The 21,238-nt window shown below is 40.9% G+C and overlaps 1 protein-coding gene across 5 annotated transcripts in view; it reads right to left on the bottom strand.

Moving 5' to 3' along the window:
- The window catches only part of GLRB (glycine receptor beta), a 101,239-nt gene that overhangs the window by 56,458 nt on the left and 23,543 nt on the right, over positions 1-21,238 (bottom strand). For 2 of the 5 annotated variants that reach the window (XM_067551987.1, XM_067551984.1), the window contains exon 3: positions 11,356-11,510. In XM_067551987.1, coding sequence (XP_067408088.1) covers positions 11,356-11,477 — 122 coding nt within the window. In that variant the 5' untranslated portion in view covers positions 11,478-11,510. Of the gene's footprint in view, positions 1-11,355; positions 11,511-12,291; positions 12,332-13,442; positions 13,570-21,238 lie in introns of those variants that run through there. The other 3 variants (XM_067551985.1, XM_067551986.1, XM_067551988.1) reach the window with 3 other exon arrangements.

Here is a 21,238-nt window from a genome sequence, read left to right on the forward strand (position 1 = left end):
GAAATAAACTGATATATGTATATGTATAAGGAATGACCATTGATAACCAGACCTGAAGTACAAGACTGGTCACAGAAGTCCTGTGAGGCTCTCTTAACTTAATGTTACTGCTATTAATTAGTGGTTGTTATTAAGGTCTGATATCCAGTTTAATTTAAGATTGTTTCTTTCTACTTCTTCCTCTCTTTGGGTTATGCTTATATCCAGAAGGAGGGAGGTTATTTTTTTTCCTTTACACATGCTCATTGATTAGCTAACAAAGTGCAACATGTACACTTGAATTGTTACTCCTGACATGGAATTTCTCCTCCATTATTTAACAGTGTGAAATTTCTTTTGCCCAGTCATTTTGAGATGAGGGTATCAACACATTTATTTTCAAATAATTTTCCAAATGTCGTATCTGTGAATTCCCACATTTGGCATGGGTCAAAATCATGAAGTAGAAATTCAAAACCATCTTATACATCTTTAAATTATTTTGTGTTTAACTTTTAGCACTGACTATTGGCCACTATCAATGAAAATATCATGTATAGAGAGGTATTGGATAACCTTTTTGCAGATATCACTGACTAGTTAACAAGAAAAATCTAAACTTAAAGTGAAAAAGAAAATATTTCTTCCCTTCTAAATGCCCAAGACCATTCTCCATTTTGAAGAGGGAGCAAGTAAGCAAAGACGAGTGTTCCTACATCACGTCCACAAGTAGATTCATGTAACACGGTACTGGTCTGATCCTAAAAGGCACTGAGTATGTATAATTCCCACTGAAGTCATTGGAGTTCAGAAGTCCTGAACACTCATAAACCGCACTGACTTCAGTGCATATTACCTAACATCAGGTCCTAGATGTCCAGGGTAATTGTTATATCTTTTTTTTGTTTGTGGTAGGATCTTTTCAGAGGCAATAGCATTTCTTTCTAAATTATACATGTCGAACATTTAAAATATGAAACATTTTAGAAACTCTTGTCAGCAGCATACATTACCAGATTCTGGCACAAATTTCTAAACTGTCCTGATTGCAACAGTATATGAATATTATAGTACTAGCCCAAAGCAGTTAAAATAGATATTTGTCCGACACACGTAGCATGGTATTTGTGTATAAATTAAATTAACAGATTCTACAGATTTAAGAGGTGGAAGACATAAGTAAGGAGAGAAATAATATTAAGAGAATTAGAGATTGGAAAAATTAGCAGAAAAAAACCCCAAAGGAAGTCAATTATAGATGACATTCAGACAGGTTTATTTGACTCTTCATGTACCAGGAACAAATGACTGTTGCCTTGTGCAATTTTAGTTGAACTGGAGATCCATTTCTTGACTTAGGTAATGAGACAGAGACTATTATTGTGAAGTCTTCACATCCATCATCAAATATCAGGATAGCCAGTTATCTATGAATTCCAGTGGGATAGCTGACGTCTAGGACATTAAAGCTCAATCTTGCTTGCAACTAAATCCATATTCTTGCCCCTGCAACAGTGATAACTCCATTTCCTCTAAAGTAATGGTTTCTCCTGAAGCATAATTCTCATGGCATGTTAATACAGATGTATTTTCAGCCTATGTCATCACAGGCTAGTCAAAATATGATCTGTTGCTTTTGGAGGAAAACAACAGACAGGACAAAGAAAGAATGGCATTAAAGACTGTGAAATGCTCATATTCTATGGTGATGATAACCATATAAGTAGCTAAAATAGATAGTTAGGGTCTCTGCCAGATAAGTGGCCATCCCTGACATGAGAGACCTTTGACATTCCATGGACACTCACCTTCAGAACTTTAGTTACCATACCTATAAAAGTATGTTGTAATTGCAATTTTGTGAAATGCGTTATAGATATATAGATAGATAAATAGAAGGAGATCTATTGTCTAGCATAGTAATTTTTAATGAGTTCATTGCTATGGTATCTAGATACCAACTTTAAAAATTAAGACTTCATTAAGATTGTCCATAAAACTCTGTTCTCCATTCCTAAGTTCCTAAAATATTCATTTTCCTGAAGTATTTCTTTTTAGTTTTGTTTTGGATTTTTTAAAATTCACATTCATTTTGCTAGCACCTTCCCAATGTATCTATTACTTCAATAACCTTGTGACGGATTTGGAGATGCTGTGTAATAATTAAAGTTAAGATTTTGTAATGGTTATTTTTAGTAAAGTTATGGACGGATCACGGGCAATAAACAAAAAGTCACAAAAGCTGGTGACCTGTCCGTGACTTTTACTAAAAATAACCATGACAAAATGGGGCTGAGAGGCGACGACTGGCGCCCAACTGACGGGGAGCAGTGGGGGCGCGGATGAGAACCCGTTGCCCCACTGCGGAAGGTAAGGTGAGGGACAGCACCCACGGCAGCTGACAGCTCTGGTCCCCCCACCATCCACAGTGGCTGAGAGCTCCACAGCTCCTGCACTCCCCTGCTGGCTGACAGCTCCAGCCCTGCCATGCAGGGGCTGAAGCGGAAAATGTCACAGAGGTCTCTGAAAGTTACAAAATCCGTGACCTCCATGACATAATCTTATCCTTGCTAATAATTCATAAATAAAATATATTGGCTAGTTACAGGGATCCGTATTTTTTGTTTGATTACACTGGTTTAAAATCAACATGAGGCTGACTGGAAAAACAGGCAGGAAGGAAAAAAATGGCTCAACAGGGCCACCTCTCCACAAACACTTGATGTTTGTTACCGGGCAATGCCAAGCTTTGAAGATTTTGCCTCCTCTTCACCCAACTTGTAAAACTGGTTCAAAGCAGGTTGGGAAGAGTCCTGCAAATGCAGGAGACAAAAGAACTACAGCAGAGTTTAAAAAAAAAGGACACTCTCTCAAGACAGAGGATTGGTTGTTCTAGGGAACCAGACTAAGACACAGGTATTTGCTGGGATGTCTGGAAAAAGTTAGGTCTGCGTAGATTGCCATCAGGGGATGGTAAGTCTTTAGGTAAGTTAGCCATGCATGTAGTCTATTTGTTGTTTTAAAATCCTCTCTCTAAATGCTTTGTTCCTACTACAAAATAAACAATACTTTAGTTTAAAAAGACTCTCTGGTTACCATATACACACAACTGGTCACAGACGCCAAAAAAAAAGAGCCACAGGTGCCCATAATCTGTTGTATCTGATGGCTAAGTTTTGCTGATACACAGGGCAATGTAGAACAGGGCCTGGCCTAAGAGTGGAAATAATGTGGCATTCCACCTCAGGAAAGATAAAGACACCTGAAGGCAGGTGCACTCAGAGAGAAAAGAAAGATGACAGAGGGGCAGCTAGCCATGCAATCGTCACAATCCTGTTGGATATACTGGGCCTCTTAATAATCCTTATCTGAGCAGTCACCATTATCATCACTGACAGGATGTAACGACGACTTTTAATGAAAGATTTTCAATCAGCTCACCTGTATAATACCTGCAAACCATATGGATCCTATATCCTCAACATGAGCTCTCAGACAGCTTACCCATATGTGATATGGAAGAAAGGCATTATCAAATGTTTTGGTGGAGAGGATACATCTATAGGTGGTGGAATCAGGAACTGATTCATTGATCAAAGGTGACACTTAGAATTGTTGTTCAGCTCAGCAAGTCTGAGCAGACATATATGTGGCATTTTCAGTTTGAAGTCTGTAAGGCTTCCTTGAGTTTGTCACGATACATTATGTCTCATTGTTTTGGGCTTCTGAGACATACTATGATGGGATTTATTTTCTCACACAATTCAAGGAAATCTTTATCACAGACCATGTTATGCAAGGATAATTATTTGGGGAAAGAACTGGTAGTGAATAGTTGTTTCTTATTGTCTTCTCATATCAGTTCTCTCTTATGTTAACATCTCATTAGGCTGTGGCATCTGTAATTGTAATGAGTGGCTTGTATACACTATTGACAATTAGCATGACTGTCAGGGAGGAAATAGGCATGTCTCCGACAAGTTAACCCCATGTCATTTTGTAACACACTACATTATTGTCCAGACGGTCATACATACACAGTTGCCAGAATCTGCTTAGAGCTTAAACATTAGATGATGTCCCACTATTTAAGAGTTAAAGACTGCTGATTGACTGATAGAGATGAATAGTAAATATATATTGCTGTATTAACATCAAGCATTTAAAAAAATATCAATATAAAAATCAAGCTGCAGATTTTGATTCTAGCTTATCTAACAAGAGTGATATGAGCAGATGCTTTACACAAATAGTGATACACAAATAACCGTGACACAGATATATGATAAAGTGAAATATAATGCAATGAAACAAGCATAGTTCAACAAGACATCTGGCATATCACAGTTAACTGCAAGCACTATTACTTTTTATATGAATTATTAGTCTTTTGTGATGTGGGCCTTTGATATTATGAGTGATATGCATCACACTGTAGAAAGAGTTTAGTACTATATAATTGTGTAACTTCTTTCAGTATAAGGGGCATTATACAATAGGTATATAATGAATATCACCATATATGTCCCATGTATAATATATCTATTTTGGGTCAAGCACTGAATGATATCAGGAAGAATAACTTTCCAGAAATCATAACATGTTCACATGATTTCTCATAATATTATTTTAGATCTGTGCATCTCTGAATAATTAGGTGTATACCCATATGGACTGACAGCTCCTAGTATGCAATCATACATTCCTTGCATACCCAAAATTTCTGAATTCACTGGGAGTTTTACATGCACAAAGGTTGCAGGATTTGGGCTCCTAAATGAATTATGTACACAAACTGGTATTCCACCATTATATATAGACATGAAATATGGTCAGGAACTGCCTGTTTCAGATGGCATCAGGCAAAGAAACGTTTTAGCATAATCCACCCACATTTTGCTTGCCATCCTCTTTTTTCCCTAAATATGTGCATTCACACACAGATAATGTATAGCTCTTGAGAATACTACTATCTTGGTTAGAAAGTATAAATGGAGATACATCACACAGGGTATGTCTATACTGCCGGCAGCATTGTTGGCAATGCAGGATCAATTCTGTGGGATCGACTGAGCAGAAATGGAGACCTGCTCAATCGAACCCAGAAGTCACTGCTGTTAATCCTCCCCCGCAAGAAGAGTAACGCTGCGTCGACCGGTGGGCATTTCCCGTCGGCACAGCACAGTGGGGACACGATGGTAAGTAAAAGTTAGGAAGTTGACGGGTGATATGCAAGTTACATGTAAGCTACATGCAAGCTCTATGTTGCTTGCGTATCTCCCGGTTGACTGCTGCTGAAATCCGCTGGCAGTATAGACCAATCCACATACTTTAGTCGATTTTTGAAGATCCATTTGGCAGATCTGAGAACAGAATTTTAGCCCTTAATATTTTTCTTATATGGTTGTATTATGGGATGGACTTCCAGGGGAAGTTACAAATGTTTCTCAACCTAGTAACTATAGGATTCAATACAGGGACAGATTCTGTAACTATCACTCACATGGGAGTAGTATCTAATCACACCAGTGATCAAAACACATGCAGAACAGCCGCATACATGAGCAAGCATTACTCAGAGTGAGGGTTGCAGAAATAGGCCAGATTATTATGTGTAATATTACACAATGTTTTAAAAGAACAATATAATGCAGAGTTTATACAGAATTTTATCTTTTTACTCTCCAGAATGCCTATTTCCCTTGAATACAGGATCCAGTTCAGGTCCTCTGTCCTGATATTGAATGCCATGCAGGGGGCTGTCCCTAGTTACCTGGGAGATCGTCTATCCCTGAGGGCATATCTACAGTACAAAATTAAGTCGACTTCATTTAAGTTGACATCCAGCCACCGCAGTAATTAAGTCGGTGGGGCATGTCAATGAACTGCATCCTCACTAGCAGCTCTTGCATCAGATGCAGAGAAAAGTGCACCGAGGGTAGCTATCCCACAGTGCAACTAGCCATAGGAGATTTTAGGAAGGACTTGCAATGCCTCATGGGACCAAAATATTATCGTAGGTGGAATGGGAACATGGCTTAGATCTCCTATGATGCCATTTCCTCCTTCCCTCCCCTGATGTCAATGGCAAACAACCCATACTTTTTTGCGCCTGTTTTCAAAATTCCGGATTAGCCACACGTATGCCATAGCCCAAGAACCATGGAGACCACTCAGCTGTGCACTCTTGTTGTGAGCATCACAAACATCTCGCACCTTATTCTGCAGTATTTCCAGAGCCGAGACAGGAGTCTTTTAATGGAACACTGTGATGTCCTTCAAGCAGCCCTGCTGCAAGCCATCGAACAAAACAATTCCTGGTTGCTGCTGGCAGTCGCACAGCAGCAGAACACAGTGTAGCGCCGTTTCTGGTCCCTAGAAACAAGCACTAACTGGTGGGATCACATCGTTATGCAGTTATGGGATGACAAGCGGTGGCTGCAGAACTTTTGAATGTGGAAGGCCACTTTCCAGGAACTTCATGCAGAGCTTTCTGCACCCCAAAAGCGCAGCAACACTAAAATGAGACCTGCTTTGAATGTGGAGAAGCAAGTGGCAATTGCTCTGTGGAAACTTGCAACACCAGACTGCTACCGGTCAGTGGGGAATCAAATTGGAGTTGATAAATCCACCATGGGATTTGAGATCTGACCCATGGTCACAGGATCCACCATGATCCTGGAATCTTACCTTTCTGAGCTTCTGCTTCTGGCAGATGGCAGAAGTTATATTCTCTGAAAGCCTTAAAAGGGCTATTTCTCAGCTTCTAAAAGGAGTTGATATGTGCTACTGAATACAGACCGGAACTTTGGAGAATATCTTGAAAAAAGATTACAGGATACAGAAATAATCTCAATGTGTTTTAATTTGCCTTAACCAGAACTATCAGGGAACTGAGAAGAATGTACTCTGGGGAAAAACAAGTTACTAGATGACAGCTTTGAACAAACCCTAGAAGCAAGCTAAAGAATTCCAGTCTCGAAGATGACCATCTACACATTCTTATCCATCAACAACATACAATATTTATATCTGTGACTAACATGTATTAGTTAACTTGTGCTCCTTTGCCATCTGGCAGTCTCTGCAAAATAAGAACAATTTAAATAAATTATCTGTGGCAAAGATGGATTTTTAAATTAAATAAATACTTTTAATCTGATAAACATTTCCCAACTAATTAACATTTTTATACTATAGGTCACATTAGTGCCTTAATCAACAGAACAGTGTCCCTTTAAGATTTTTACTACAGTCCTTAGAAACCACTGTCAGTTCAGTGTTCCTCTCTTTGAAATCTTTTCAACACCCAAGATCTTTACAAAGCTTTCAGTGGTAATCACAGATTCACTTCACAAATCCGCTCATCATGTTTTCTACACCTGAACAACTGGTTAATTGCAGCAAAGACACCACAAGCATGCAGTCACTGCCACTTAGTATGGAGGCAATGGGATTTATGTAGTTCCCTGAGCAAGAGTTTATATCAAATTATTTCACAAACACTTTCCCCATCTGTGGAATTCATCTTTGAAGGTTTATACAGCAGAGCTCCGGATTATGGCCTTTTAGTTCCAATATGTCAATTTGTTCTTTAAATCAGAGAATAGTCAATGGTCATACACTGTAGCAGCTCTATCCTACTATAATCATTATAGGTTTGATTTGGAATGCATGGAGTATGGGGGAAGAGGATTTAAAATGAAGATCTAAAATCTTTATTATATCTGTTTAAGCATTAAATCTCAAGAAGGATAACCTGTTAAGTGTCAGTTTAATGAAAGCAAGAGTCTGCACTGTTTCAAAACACAACTGTTAAACTGATTCAGATCCAAACAGACTAGAGAGCAGTATATCATACTACTCACCAATTGTATAATCAAGTACTACACACAGAAACAAGGAATCAGAAATAATCATGCCATTTTTTGTTTTAGATACAAACTAGAATTTTCTTGTTTGCAAAACAAGTTAGTTTCCAGTAAATATTTGCAAATAATAAAATGAACTAAATACAGCTTTTTTTCCTCTGCACCCCCATCTGTCAGTTTCATACTAACACTAGTCAATTTCACAAGGGAGAGTGGTGTTTGGCTGACCACTAGTACACCAGGAATAGTGCAGATAAAAGCCGGGGGAGGGTAGCACTGACATATTTGACTGTACAGTACAGAGAAACCTGGTGCTAAAATTTAAATATAACCTTTACTAATAGTCTACTTTACAGTGTTAAATTACCTGTACTAAATGACCATCTCTCCAACCAAGATAACCAAATATTTGTCCCAGATATAGTATAGCTTTTTCCTAGGTGATTAGCTGAATGACTTTGGACTCCAATGCACACTGTGTGCACAGTACACTGTGATTTACATAGTTCTTTGTATTTTGTTACGTTTTTATTGAAATATTAGGCAGTAGATTGTTATAATAAACTATACATTTTTTCTTTCATTAATGACTAGGGTTCATGGAAGATAAATGAACACTTTGACTTTATATACTTAAGCATATTTTCACTAGGTATTTTTATTTTAAATATTAAAACATATTAGTTTAATAAAGAATGCAATAATATTCTGCATCAAAACAAATATAATCTTTATGGAATTTCCTTTTGTTTTTCAAGTAAAATTCTCATCCAGCTTTATGAAAATACCTCTCCTTTGTGGCTATTTTTGATCAGCCCTTAAGAGGTCACTTAATTCAAATTTCATTGCACTATTATTGGCAGGAGGGAGAATGATTCCCTGAATTTTTCCAGATAAGAAGTATTAAAACAAAAAGACTTAGCCATATGTCATCAGCAAAAACAAAACAAAAAACAAACACAAAAAACCCCCAAATAAACAAAACATAACAACTCTACTATATATAATGTCATCAACTAAAGAAGTAGCCAATCTGTATCAACAGTTTAAGGGACATTGTGGGAAATAACAGGGAGTGTGTAACTTTTTGTAGGATTATGAGGGTTTTCTACAGACCTGAATAGACTTTTTGCAGTCTCACAATCTAAATTCTCTCAGTCTATGCGAGTTTGCCAAATCTCTGTATTTTTTAGGATTTTGGAATCAAGTGGCAGCAACTGGCAGGTTCATGGCTGAGTCATCATCTTTTCTTATCAGGTCAATAGCAATTGGAGAATGAGAATATTTCTACACAGATACCAAACAAGATATTCTCTCTCAATTCTAAACATTAATACTTTCACCACCCATTGACATTATATGTCTTCTCAATGCCTTCCACCTACTCCAATAGGGACCCCTCCATTCCATCAGGATCCTATTGGCTGTGAGGCTCTGAATTTAAGATATCTCAAATATGGGTACTTTGTTTATTTTTAGAAAATCTGATTGGGCCTACCTTTATGTTAATGACCTGAGTAGCCTGAGTTCCCACCTCTATAAATTAGGGATAACGATACTGACTTCCTTTTTTAAAGTACTTTGAAATCTACTCATAAAAAATGCTATATAGGGGGGCATGGATCAGTGTTCACCTTGCACTCTCCATCAGTACCCACCCCAAGCCAGAGAATCTAATGATCTAACCAGTGGACCAAATTCAGTGATGAATCCTGGTCATGTGCTACCTGACGGACATTGTGCATACGCCAAGAAGAAGAAATGCTATATAAAAGCTAGGCATTATTAATTATTATTATTATCAGCCTTATTGTTTCCTTAAATAACCTCTCTTTAGTAACCTAAAAACATTTTATCAAAGGATTCTAAATACTGTAAATAAATTCTTAGATCAAATCAGTGAGGCGTACTGTTCATTTGACAATTGTTCAAAGAAAAAGATAGAACAAAAAGTAAAATCTACCTATAACATTTCAGGAAAGCCCTGGTCATATTTGACACTTAAATCTCAAGGCTTCCAAATCCAACTGATCAGTGCACCCAACTTTTTGGAATCCAATCAAAGTAACCAAAAAAAAAAAAAATCCATTCATGGGTTGATGTTTCTGATCTTTTGTCAAATAAACAATTACTATAGCCATTGTTTAAAATGAGAATTCAAAAAGGGTATATACAACCAGAGTTTGTGTCTAGTATTTATAAGAAAAATAATGGTGGCTTTTCCAGTTAATATTTCCTTTCTCTTTCCCCAGGAAGGTATGTCCCCTAATTTCTGCCACTCTGACTTTCTGTGCCTCTTTCTTATAGTGTTTTAAGGAATGACATTGGTTAAAAAGTCTACATTTAGTACACAAGCACATGAAGTTACAACAGTATCTTAGATATCACTGTGTGGTAACTGTGTGTAAATGCTGATTTTTTAACTGGTGACCACTGTACCTCATGCATGGCAGCTAGTCTCACCATTTAACTTTGGCAAACTCTGCATTTAGAGCATGTTATTCTATACTCAGTGAAAACAACGAGAGTCCTGTAGCACTTTAAAGACTAACAAATTTAATTTCTGCAGGCATAAGCTTTCGTGGGCTGCAACCCACTTTGTCAGATGCAAGAAACAGAAATCAGATAGGGGGTATATAATGGTAACCCATTCTACCCTGTCAGGAGTCTTTACTCGACGTCATGCAAAAGATGATGAAGGGTAATTTGTCCATGAGAAAACAATTATGCCATTCTAAAGGTTGAAATATAATTGAAGTGTTTTGACATTAAAAAGAGGGAGTCTTTACAATATGAAATAATCTTAGGTTTTCATTAAGGGTTTTACTGCATAAGCTCTCTGCTATTGATCTCTTTATATCCAACTGGGCAATTAATAACTTTTCATTTCTATATTTCATTAGTGGAACTGTTCCAAAAAGGCATGTATCACTTCACCTAATACAGCAACCAACAATTATATTTACTTTAATATAAAATAAATATGTACATCTTATCAGTGGGGAGATATTAAAGACACTAGTTGTATTACCAATATATTAAGAATGTGAACAGCTGTATTACAAAACCTAGATACCTAGGAAATGGATTTTAATATCAAGTTTGAAACCCTCTTGATTTACCAGTTTTTTGATCTGATGCTATACAACACACAATTATAAGTCTGTACTATTATGTTTGCAAAAATCTGAGGTATTGGGCTGAAATCACAACTATCATTCTAAATCACAATTAAAAACAGTCATTTTTCCATTAAATTTTTTTCATGAAACTTTTAAAGGAACACAGATGAGTCTACCGCAAAAAATAAACGCCAACTGATACACCTTTGAGACATGACACTGACCAAAAGCCCTTACTCTCTTTTCCACCCAAAAAACATATCAAAGAACTATGTTCTTTCGATAGGAAAAATCAGCCTCCACTTATCTCTTCAGATAAAAGAAAGATGTTATCGCAATCAGTCTTGTCATACAAAAAGTATACAAGATATAAAGGAACATACGATGGGCAGAGATACTGCTTCTTTTTCCCCTTTCCTTTCTTTGAAGATTTCTCTTTGGAATAGGCTTCTTCAACCCATAAAGACAACAAAACAAAAAAGAGAATTGCCATTCCGAACTTCATCTTGATGGCGTAAGTCTCAGAAGTAGAGCTGATCTATAGTAGATAAGAAAAAATGGGCTACATTAGGGGCTAATTATGGAAAATGGAGCCACCTACATACAGGAAGTAAACAAATATATTTCATTCACACACAATGGTCACAAAAACTCAGCTCAGTAAGTTATCTCAAGAGAGAGGCACTCCTGGACTACAAATGAGGTATAGTATCTGTTTTAATTATCCTCCCAATATTTATGTACATGGATACACTCTATGATAGAGCTGGAGATACACAATAAGTTGATATAAACATATATTTGTTGCTGTGTTTTGGACAAATACATTTAAACCCTCCAAAGGAAATCCTACTTGAGAGGACTATGACGTCTCACCTCACATGGAAGGACTTTTCCATCAAAAACACCATATTCACCCAGAGACCCTTATATGCCACAGCTTGCCAATTATTGAGATCATAAGAATTTCAAATTGCATTTTAAAACATCATGATCAACAGATTTCCTATTAATAGACAAAACATGAGGTTAGGGCCTCATACTGTGACCTTAATTCACATGAGTAGTCCTATTCATTTTAATTTTAAATGTGACTAAATATCACCTGTTTAGGCTCTTCAATGGGATTGTATATATGAATAACTTTCAAATACAATACATTGGACAACAATGAATATACCACAAAAGTATTACAGATGTTATAGACCATAATAAACATGGAAAAATATTCTAGGTGATCAACAACCTACAGAATACTATGCTTTCCTCTGCATTTTGAGTCCTCAGTACTATAAGAAGCTTTTCCATTCTTTTCTTACTAGAGCAACAGAAGCACTTCATGGAATCTTCTCCTCTCTTTTAAGAAGCAGTAGTTGCATCTCTCTCTCCCTTGCAAGCAATGGGATATTTATATCCTTTTTAACATCAGCAACAGAAGGAGCTTCTTGTCCACCCTCCAAAAGCAACAACAGAAGGGGCTTCTTATGCCCAAAGCAAACAGCAGCAGAGGCTTCTTGCCAAATTACAAGATATGGGGATCTCCATTTCCTTCCCAAGCAACAGCTGCAGAGCTCTCTGATGCCCTCCCCAACAGCAGTATCAGCAGTCTCTGGACTCTCAATCACAGCAGCAGCAGCAGGAGGAGGGATACCTTAACACCACCATCACTCATATACAGGATCCAGGGACTTCCTGTTCTCTCTCCCAGTTACAAACTCAGCAAAAACTGTCTTCCCCTCAAAGAAAGCAGCATTAATACACAATAATAATAATAAATAAAAACCACTGATACACGATCTTTCGCTGGAGGATGCGGAAGAGCTTTACCAAATGCATATCAGGGATCCTTACACCCTCTCTAACCGCGGCATTGGCTCCCACTAACCTACACCCCCTCACACACATACATACAAACACACCACTCTCCAATCAGAGCAACAATGCCTCTCTACTCCTCCCCGCCCCAAGCAGAGCAACAGGGGGTTCCCTACTCACCCCTTCTTTCTCCAGCAACAGGAAGCTCGCTGGGGCTGGGGCTGGGGCTGGGGCTGTGCTAGCGGCACTGTCAACCGCACTAAAGCCACCGCCAGCACAGCGACAACAGGGCCGCCCCCCAGCCCGCGATGCTCCAACAGCCGCGACCAGCCAGCCCACCCACCCCGTCTGCAACCGCCGCGCCCCGCCGGCCTCCGCAACGCCGGCGCTAGGGGCTCAGTCCCCGGCCGCCCCCTCCCGCACGCAGCCGCAGCCCTGGCCGCGTCCCTGTCTCCCTCAGCGGCCCAGCGCTGGCCGAGGTACTGAAGGGGCTTGGCAAGGAGGCGGCGCGCCCCGTGCGCGGGGAAGGGCCCCACGGAGCGGGACTCAGGGGGCCAAGGAAGATGAGGGGGGCATCGTCTCCATCACCGCCCCCCTGCTGCCCGTGCAGACGTGGCGCACACGCAGCGCCACGGCCCGCCGCCGGGGTACCTACCACAGGGCGCCCCGGACAGCGGGAGCGCAGGACGCCGCAGCCCGCCGACGGCCCCCCGCTTCCCTAGAGCCGGAGGTGGCTCGGCAGCCTGCAGCGCGCCATGGCAGAGCCGCGACGGGCCGGCGGGAAAGAGGGAGGGCGGGAGCGAGCGGCTCCTCCAGCAGCGCCGCCGCCGCCGCCGCGCCAGCCAAATGAACCCTGCCTGCAAAGGCGCCCTTTCCCCTCCTGAGCATGCGCAAAAGGCTCGGGCCAGCTCTGGTCGGCATGGGCCTGGCGCCCGCCCGTGGGCCCTGGTCTGGCTGCAGGTTCCCCGAGCATGGGGGGAGTGTTAGGAGCGGTGGGGGGAGGGGATAGGGGCAGGTATTTGCTCTTGCCTAGAACATCACTGCTAGAATTCAGGGGGGGGGGGGGGGAATGTGAAACGGAGGCTGTGACCCAGGGGGTAAAACCCTAGGGCTGCCCCACCACCTCTCAGCCACATCTCCTACTCTTGTGGGCACCTCCCAGAGCTCAGCTACAGAGGAGAGGGAGCATCCACTCTGCGAGACAGGCGGGCTAGCAGAGGGCAGAAGTCCCGGCCCCAGTCAGGGAGGTGGGATGAAACAATTGTTCAGGATAGCGGGGTGGGAGTAAGCATTCACAGGGCTTCCCAAGTAAACAAGTACCTGGAAGAGGGAAATTAACAAGCCCTAAAAATAGAAACTACACCAAAGAGAAAATGGAATAGGAATGGACAGTTAATACAATTTTAAATTAGGGGGGAAAGGAGAGGGGAACTGATTTTTTTTTTTAAATCAGAAAAAAAAAAAAACATGTAAAGGGAGAAAAAGGAAAGTTAGAATAGGTAAGAGCAGTAATACAGTACAATTTTAATAAATAAATGAGGGAGAAATAAGCTAGAACTACAAGACATGTACCTAGCAGCAACCTGCTCATTCTGCTTGTATGTTTCCCCATTCTTTTTGTCTGATTTTGTTTAGATTGTGAGAGCAAATCAGGTCAGAGACTATATGCTCCTGTATTTTTGTACAGTACCTAGCTCGGCTGGTTCCAGTCCCAATTAGGGCCTTAGGGCACTGCCGTAATGCAGATAAAAATTCTGATAATGAATTCTTGCTGGAGGAGCTTTGGGCACTGGACACCATGACAGTCATTTAAACTGGTATAATTCCCCTATGGAAATGCAAGGGGTTCTGTTTCAAAGAAATATCATTGTAATTTTGCACTTCTTGCAGATAGGAAAGATTTTATGAAATAAAAATAACTAATTATTTCATAAATTAGTTTAATTGTAAATAAAGGGTGAATAGAAATGGACATCATTTATCAAATATTTTAGGCCTCAGTCCTGCTAAGATGTACACGTGCAGCACTTTGACCATATAAGTAGTTCCAAGGAAGTGCATAAATATTTGCAGAATCAGAGCATTTGGGCCCAGTTATGGAAACACACAAGTACACATCTAAGTAGACTCAGCTCAGAACATGTCCAGTCTTCCATTAGCATTATGGTCCTGAGCAGAGCATCGTTCCACTACCATTCCTTGTTGCAGGGCATATTCTGAATATTGTGTGATATTTCTCAGTGTGTCCATCCTCAACTCAACCATTTTAAGGCACTTGGAAGACAGGAAGGTGATCAGGAACAGTCAACACGGATTCACCAAGGGAAAGTCATGCCTGACCAACCTGATTGCTTTCTATGATGAGGTGACTGGATCTGTGGATGTAGGGAAGGCGGTGGATGTGATATACCTTGACTTTAGCAAAGCTTTTGATACTGTCTCTCACAGTATTCTTATCAGCAAGTTAAAGTAGTATGGGTTGGATGAATGGACTATAAAATGGATGGAGAACTGGCTAGAGCATAGGGCTCAACGAGTAGTGATCAATGGCTCCTTGTCTAGTTGGCAACTGGTCACAAGCGGAGTTCCCCAGGGGTCGGTCCTGGGGCCGGTTTTGTTCAACATCTTCATTAATGATCTGGAGGATGGGGTAGATTGCACCCTCAGCAAGTTTTTGGATGACACTAAGATGGGGGGAGTGGTAGATACCCTGGAAGCTAGGGATAGGATACAGAAGGACCTAAACAAACTGGAGGATTGGGCCAAAAGAAATCTAATGAGGTTCAACAAAGAAAAGTGCAGAATCCTCCACTTAGGAAGGAAGAATCCCATGCACAGCTATAGACTGGGGACTGACAAGCTAGGCAGCAGTTCTGCAGAAAAGGTCCTGGGGGTAACAGTGGATAAAAAGCTGGATATGAGTCAGCAGTGTGCCCTGGTTGTCAAGAAGGCTAATAGCATATTGGGCTGCATTAGAGGGGCATTGCCAGCAGGACGCGGGAAGTGATTATTCCCCTCTATTCGGCATTGGTGAGGCCGCATTTAGAGTATTGTGTCCAGTTTTGGGCCCCCCACTACAAAAAGGATGTAGACAAGTTGGAGAGAGTACAGCAGAGGGCAACAAAAATTATTAGGGGGCTGGAGAACAGGACTTATGAGGAGAGGCTAAGGGAACTGGGCTTGTTTACTCTGCAAAAGAGAAGAATGGGGGGATTTGATAGCAGCCTTTAACTACCTGAAAGGGGGTTCCAGGGAGGATGGGGCTAGGCTGTTCTCAGTGGTGGCGGATGACAGAACAAGGAGCAACGGTCTCAAGTTGCAGTTGGGGAGGTCTAGGTTGGACAGTAGGAAAAAGTTTTTCACTGGGAGGGTGGTGAAGCACTGGAATGTGTTACCTAGGGAGGTGGTGGAATCTCCATCCTTAGAGGCTTTTAAGCTGAGACTTGACAAAGCCCTGGCTGGGATGATATAGCTGAGGTTAGTCCTGCTTTAAGCAGGGGGTTGGACTAGATGACCTCATGAGGTCCCTTCCAACTCTAATATTCTATGATTCTATGATTTAACTCATTGTCTATGGTTTACAGAAAGGCAAATTTTGGGCATTGCCTCATGCCACTCTGAATGTTCCTTGCAAGGGACCATGGGTGCTAAAGGAAGGGCAAGCACATTCTACTAATTATATGCCTTAGCATGTGTCTTTCTATAAGAGTGGGGAAATACTGATGGGCACATTCTGAGGGGTGTCTTATATCCCTCAAACATTCTGTGCTATGAGCCACGGATGCTAGTGTGAGGATGGGCACATTCAAAAGGATATTCCATGCCCACCAGAATTTGCTCTATGCTAATGGAAGCATGTGTGGGAGTTTACCCAGGCCCCTCAGCCTTTGCTTGGGGCTGCCCCGGGCCCATCAGAATTTGCAATCACAGATTTCATTGCCAGAAGTTAAGATGGCCAACAGGCTCCTTCTGATGCTGGGAACATTACAAGAGGAGGAGACCCACTGATTGCGTTCCATATTTTGTTGTTTGACTGCTGTGACAGTAGAGATAAAGGAATGGGTTAAAGCAACAGCAGCAGAACATGGTGACAAGATGCCTTTGGCTCCTAAGAATGTGATGAAGGGATTTGGCCACTTATTTGTTTCAATTTCCTTTGGCTCAGGCAAGTATTAACATGGAGAAGCAGACTGTAGTACCTGCAGAACGTGCAGTAATAGCAGCAGCAGGCGGAGCTATCAAGTGTTCCCCATTCCTGCAATCTTCTTCCCACAGCCACACAATTCTGGTGCCTTGAAGCTTTACCTATGTTGCAAAATGTGCTGTTGCCTCCTATAGGCTTGCTGCAAATCTACTAGCATTTGCAAGAGCTTGCTGCTACAGCTACCCACATTAATGGGTGGAGCAGTGCTAGTCAGATACTTAAGTTGAAATATAGAAATCTCATACACACACCCCACAAGACTCAAGAAAATGAGAGAACATGAGTATAGCTTTACATAGGAAGGTAGCAATGAAGAGCTATATAGATGTTACAAAGATAGACATGGAAGACCTGCCTGAGTAAGATACGGATTTTCTCTCTCTAGCTATACATATAGATGATGCCATAAGATCCAAAACCCACAAATACAAGGAGCAAGTATTCCCATAAAACTGATTTTTTTAAAAAAGATGTACTTAATAGTGGACAGATTATGGCTAGCCCTTAAGCAGTTGCATAAAGTGGAGAGATAGATGGAGCAAGATCTCCCCTTCAGTCCTTGAAAAGCCTTTGTAAGGCTGGACAAGAACCCTGAGAATAAATTTCTAAACCTTGAACTCCAGAACAAATTTTTGGAAAGGTGCCATGGCTTCCCCTTCTCACTCTATTCTTTCCAGAATACACCAGGGCTTTCATATGTAGGATTTTGTCCAAATCTGCTGCCTGGTCCACTTCATTGCCCAGTCAGAGGAAGAGCAAAAGAGGGATGTCTCCACACATGCTCTGTAGCAGGGAGCCATGAATTATGGTTTTACCTCTACTGATGATTGTTTATATTTCTGTGCATTTCAGAGCTCTTATTAATGAGCAAGACCTCATTAGCCTACCTTGAAGGAAGTCAATATCACTCCCACCTCTTGTTTAACAATAAGTAAGTTACAGAAGCTAGGAATAGAACATAGTTCTCTAAAATGGCAAACCCAAGTCTTATCCACTGTGCCTCCCAAAACAAATGTGCCAAACCTGTGGGCTTCACTATCCTGTCTCTAAACATTTGACCATGTTCACCTTGCAGATTCAGGAAGAGATCACAGGATTTCTGATCTCAAACATGCTACTACTAGTGGTAACATAACCCATGGTAATGAATATCTAGTCGTCTTCTAGTGATTGCTCCAAACTGGGGACGCCAATTGCTTCTTTAGCACAAGTTGTAAGGGTTCATGCTTCCTGACCTTTCACATGCAGGGTCCTTACAATTGCACATAATGGGATTTCTTTTTCCATTTTTTTTAAAAATACAAAACTGGTTGATTTGGTTAACACGCCTTTTAAAAAATTTTATACTGAAAAAAACAATTAGTTATGATGTGGCATGCGACAAAATACAGATGCTCCTCATTTTGGTTATTTGTCACACATTTTGATTGCCTCTGTCAAATGGTGGCAGTTTCAACAGATACAGCAAGTTACTCCTGCTTTTTTCCCCCAGCACTATCAAGCAGCCTTAGGAGGGCTTATCCCCTCCCCCAAGAGAAAACGTGGCTCTGCATCACCCATAACACTAGGCTTTACCTAACAGACAATTTATGCACAATTTTATATAAAATAACTAGGTCATGATTAGTTAGATTAGACAGGCAGGTCATCATCCATTACACCTCCAACTCAAGTGAATACTGATAGCACAGACTTCTTACTCTTCACAGTAGACACCAACTGAGAACAAACTCTATAGAAATACCCAACATTTTGTTAGGCATGTTCCCTCCCAAGAATGCAGAGAGAGATCTATTGAATTCACCTCTGCCACACTGATATACAGTGGTGTAAGTCCCTTTGCCAATATGAGTTGTCAAGAAGCCAAGTCAAACTGCATCAGTGAATTGACTATTCTAGTACCAGCCTAGGACCTGACATAAAAATGTCAGTTCTTCTAGGTGCCAATGAACAAAATGTAAAAGGCACCTGATTTATTTATTTCCTAGAAGTCTAGGCACCTTAAGTTCATTGTATGAATTTGTATATTTTACACAAAACTTAAATTGGCAAACCCAGCATAAAATACCAACATATAACAAAATAATCAACCAGCTGGACAACCAAACACTGAAAAAGAGAACCCATCATTTCTACAAACCTCAGTTTCTCCACACTTCTCAATCATTCTCAAACATCCAAGAAAATAGATGGCTTTTGCAGAGAGTTACACAAGAACCTCTGGACACCAACTGGCAGAGGACACTGGGGATCCCTGGGGTTCACCACAAGAATGTCATGTGAGGTCTCTACTGAAAACCTATGTCACATAAGTCAGTGGTTCTCAACTGGGAGTCCACAGCCCCCTGGGGGGCATAAGCCGGTTACAGGGGATCCACGAAGCAGAACTAGCATTAGGCTGGCTGGGGCCCAGGTCAAAAAGCTCAGAGCCCCAAACCCTGGCACCCCATGGGGCAGAATCCCCAAGCCCCAATGCCCAGCAGGGCTGAAGCCCGGAGCCCTAGCCTCACCACCCCGCAGGGCAGAAGGCCCTAGCCCCAGAGCCCCACCCATGGTCTGAAGCCCAGAGCCCTCCCCGCTAGGCCCTGGAGTTTTTATAGCATGTTGGGGGACCTCAGAAAGAAAAAGGTTGAGAACCCCCGACAGCTGACTGAAGGACTGCCTCCATATATTTAATTGTTTTGATGTCCTAATTGTTAAGTTGTGCTTGTTGTCTTGAACTGCTTGGTTGGTATTTCTTTGTCTTCCTGACAACTATTTCATGATCTTGTACAGTGTATTCATGCCACTTTGTGGGGCAGTGATCTGTGCATTTATTGCCATTTTGTTTAGAAAGTCTCATTTGCCTTTCGTGGAACCCTTTTGGCTTTTTTGTTCTTTAGAGCAGATTCCTCCTGGAGTTGCTGTGTCTGTGTTCTTGACTGATTTAGTTTCAATTTAATTTTGTGTATATATATTTTAATTTTCTGCCATGTATCCTCAGGTAATCATTTGTTGTGATATTTCTTCACAAATCCAAGCAGTTCTTCCCAAGTTCTGGTGAAAGCTTCCTTTACCTGTTTCCATTTGCCTTTCACTGTTCCATCATCTTCATTTTCAAGCACCTGGCATCTATTTCCTAGCACAATTCTAAATTCCTGTTGTGTTGTCATTGTTTTAGTTCTGTAATGTTATAATGTGGGTCTCTCTGTTGTGCATATCTTTTCTTTGTTCTTAATTTTATTCTCAATGTAGCTATCATTACTGCCTAGTCTGTTCCCACATCTGTCCTGTTCCTCCCCTGTACATCTTCTAAAGTTGTTCTTCATTTGTGCCAAATTGTAATGTGATAAATTTTATTCCTCATTCTGTGATCTCGTAGCCTCCATCTTATCTTATGAATTGTCTGGTGAGGGAAGATAGACATTTGGAGTGTCCAGTTTTGGACTCCACCGCCCCACCCCACTACAGGATGGATGTGGACAAATTGGAGAGAGTCCAGCAGAGGGCAACAAAAATGATTAGGGGACTAGGGTACATGACTTATGAGGAGAGGCTGAGGGAACTGGGCTTATTTAGTCTGCAGAAGAGAAGAGGAAGTGAGGATTTGATAGCAGCCTTCAACTACCTGAAGGGAGCGGTTCCAAAGAGGATGGAGCAAGGCTGTTCTCAATGGTGGCAGATGACCATTTATTCCTACCCTTTGTTTCCTATCTTTTAATCAGTTACTGATCCAGCAGGGGACATACCCTCTTATCCCATGACAGCTTACTTTGCTTAAGAGCCTTTGATGAGGGACCTTGTCAAAGGCTTTCTGAAACATCTAAGTATACCATATCCACTGGATCACCTGTGTCCACATGCTTGTTGACCCGCTCAAAGAATTCTAGTAGATTGGTGACTTATGATTTCCCTTTACAAAAACCATGTTGATTATTCCCCAACAAATCCTGTTTGTCTATGTGTGAGATAATTCTGTTCTTGACCATAGTTTCAACCAATTTGTCTGGTACTGAAGTTAGGCTTACCGGCCTATAATTGCCAAGATCACCTCTGGAGCCTTTTTAAAAAATTGGCATCACGTTAGCGATCCTCCACTCATCTGGTACAGGAGCTGATTTAAATGACAGATTACATACCACAGTTAGTAGTTCTGCAATATCACATTTGTACGACCTAATATTTATAATACAAACACATTTAACAGTGAAAGTTCAAGGAGCCCTGGCAAGAGTTTGTGACATACCAAGTACTTAATTCTAATTTTA

This window comes from Emydura macquarii, unplaced genomic scaffold (genome assembly GCF_026122565.2).
Source record: "Emydura macquarii macquarii isolate MOO-44397 ecotype Brisbane River unplaced genomic scaffold, CSIRO-AGI_Emac_v2 contig_1363, whole genome shotgun sequence".
Taxonomy (NCBI): domain Eukaryota; kingdom Metazoa; phylum Chordata; order Testudines; family Chelidae; genus Emydura; species Emydura macquarii.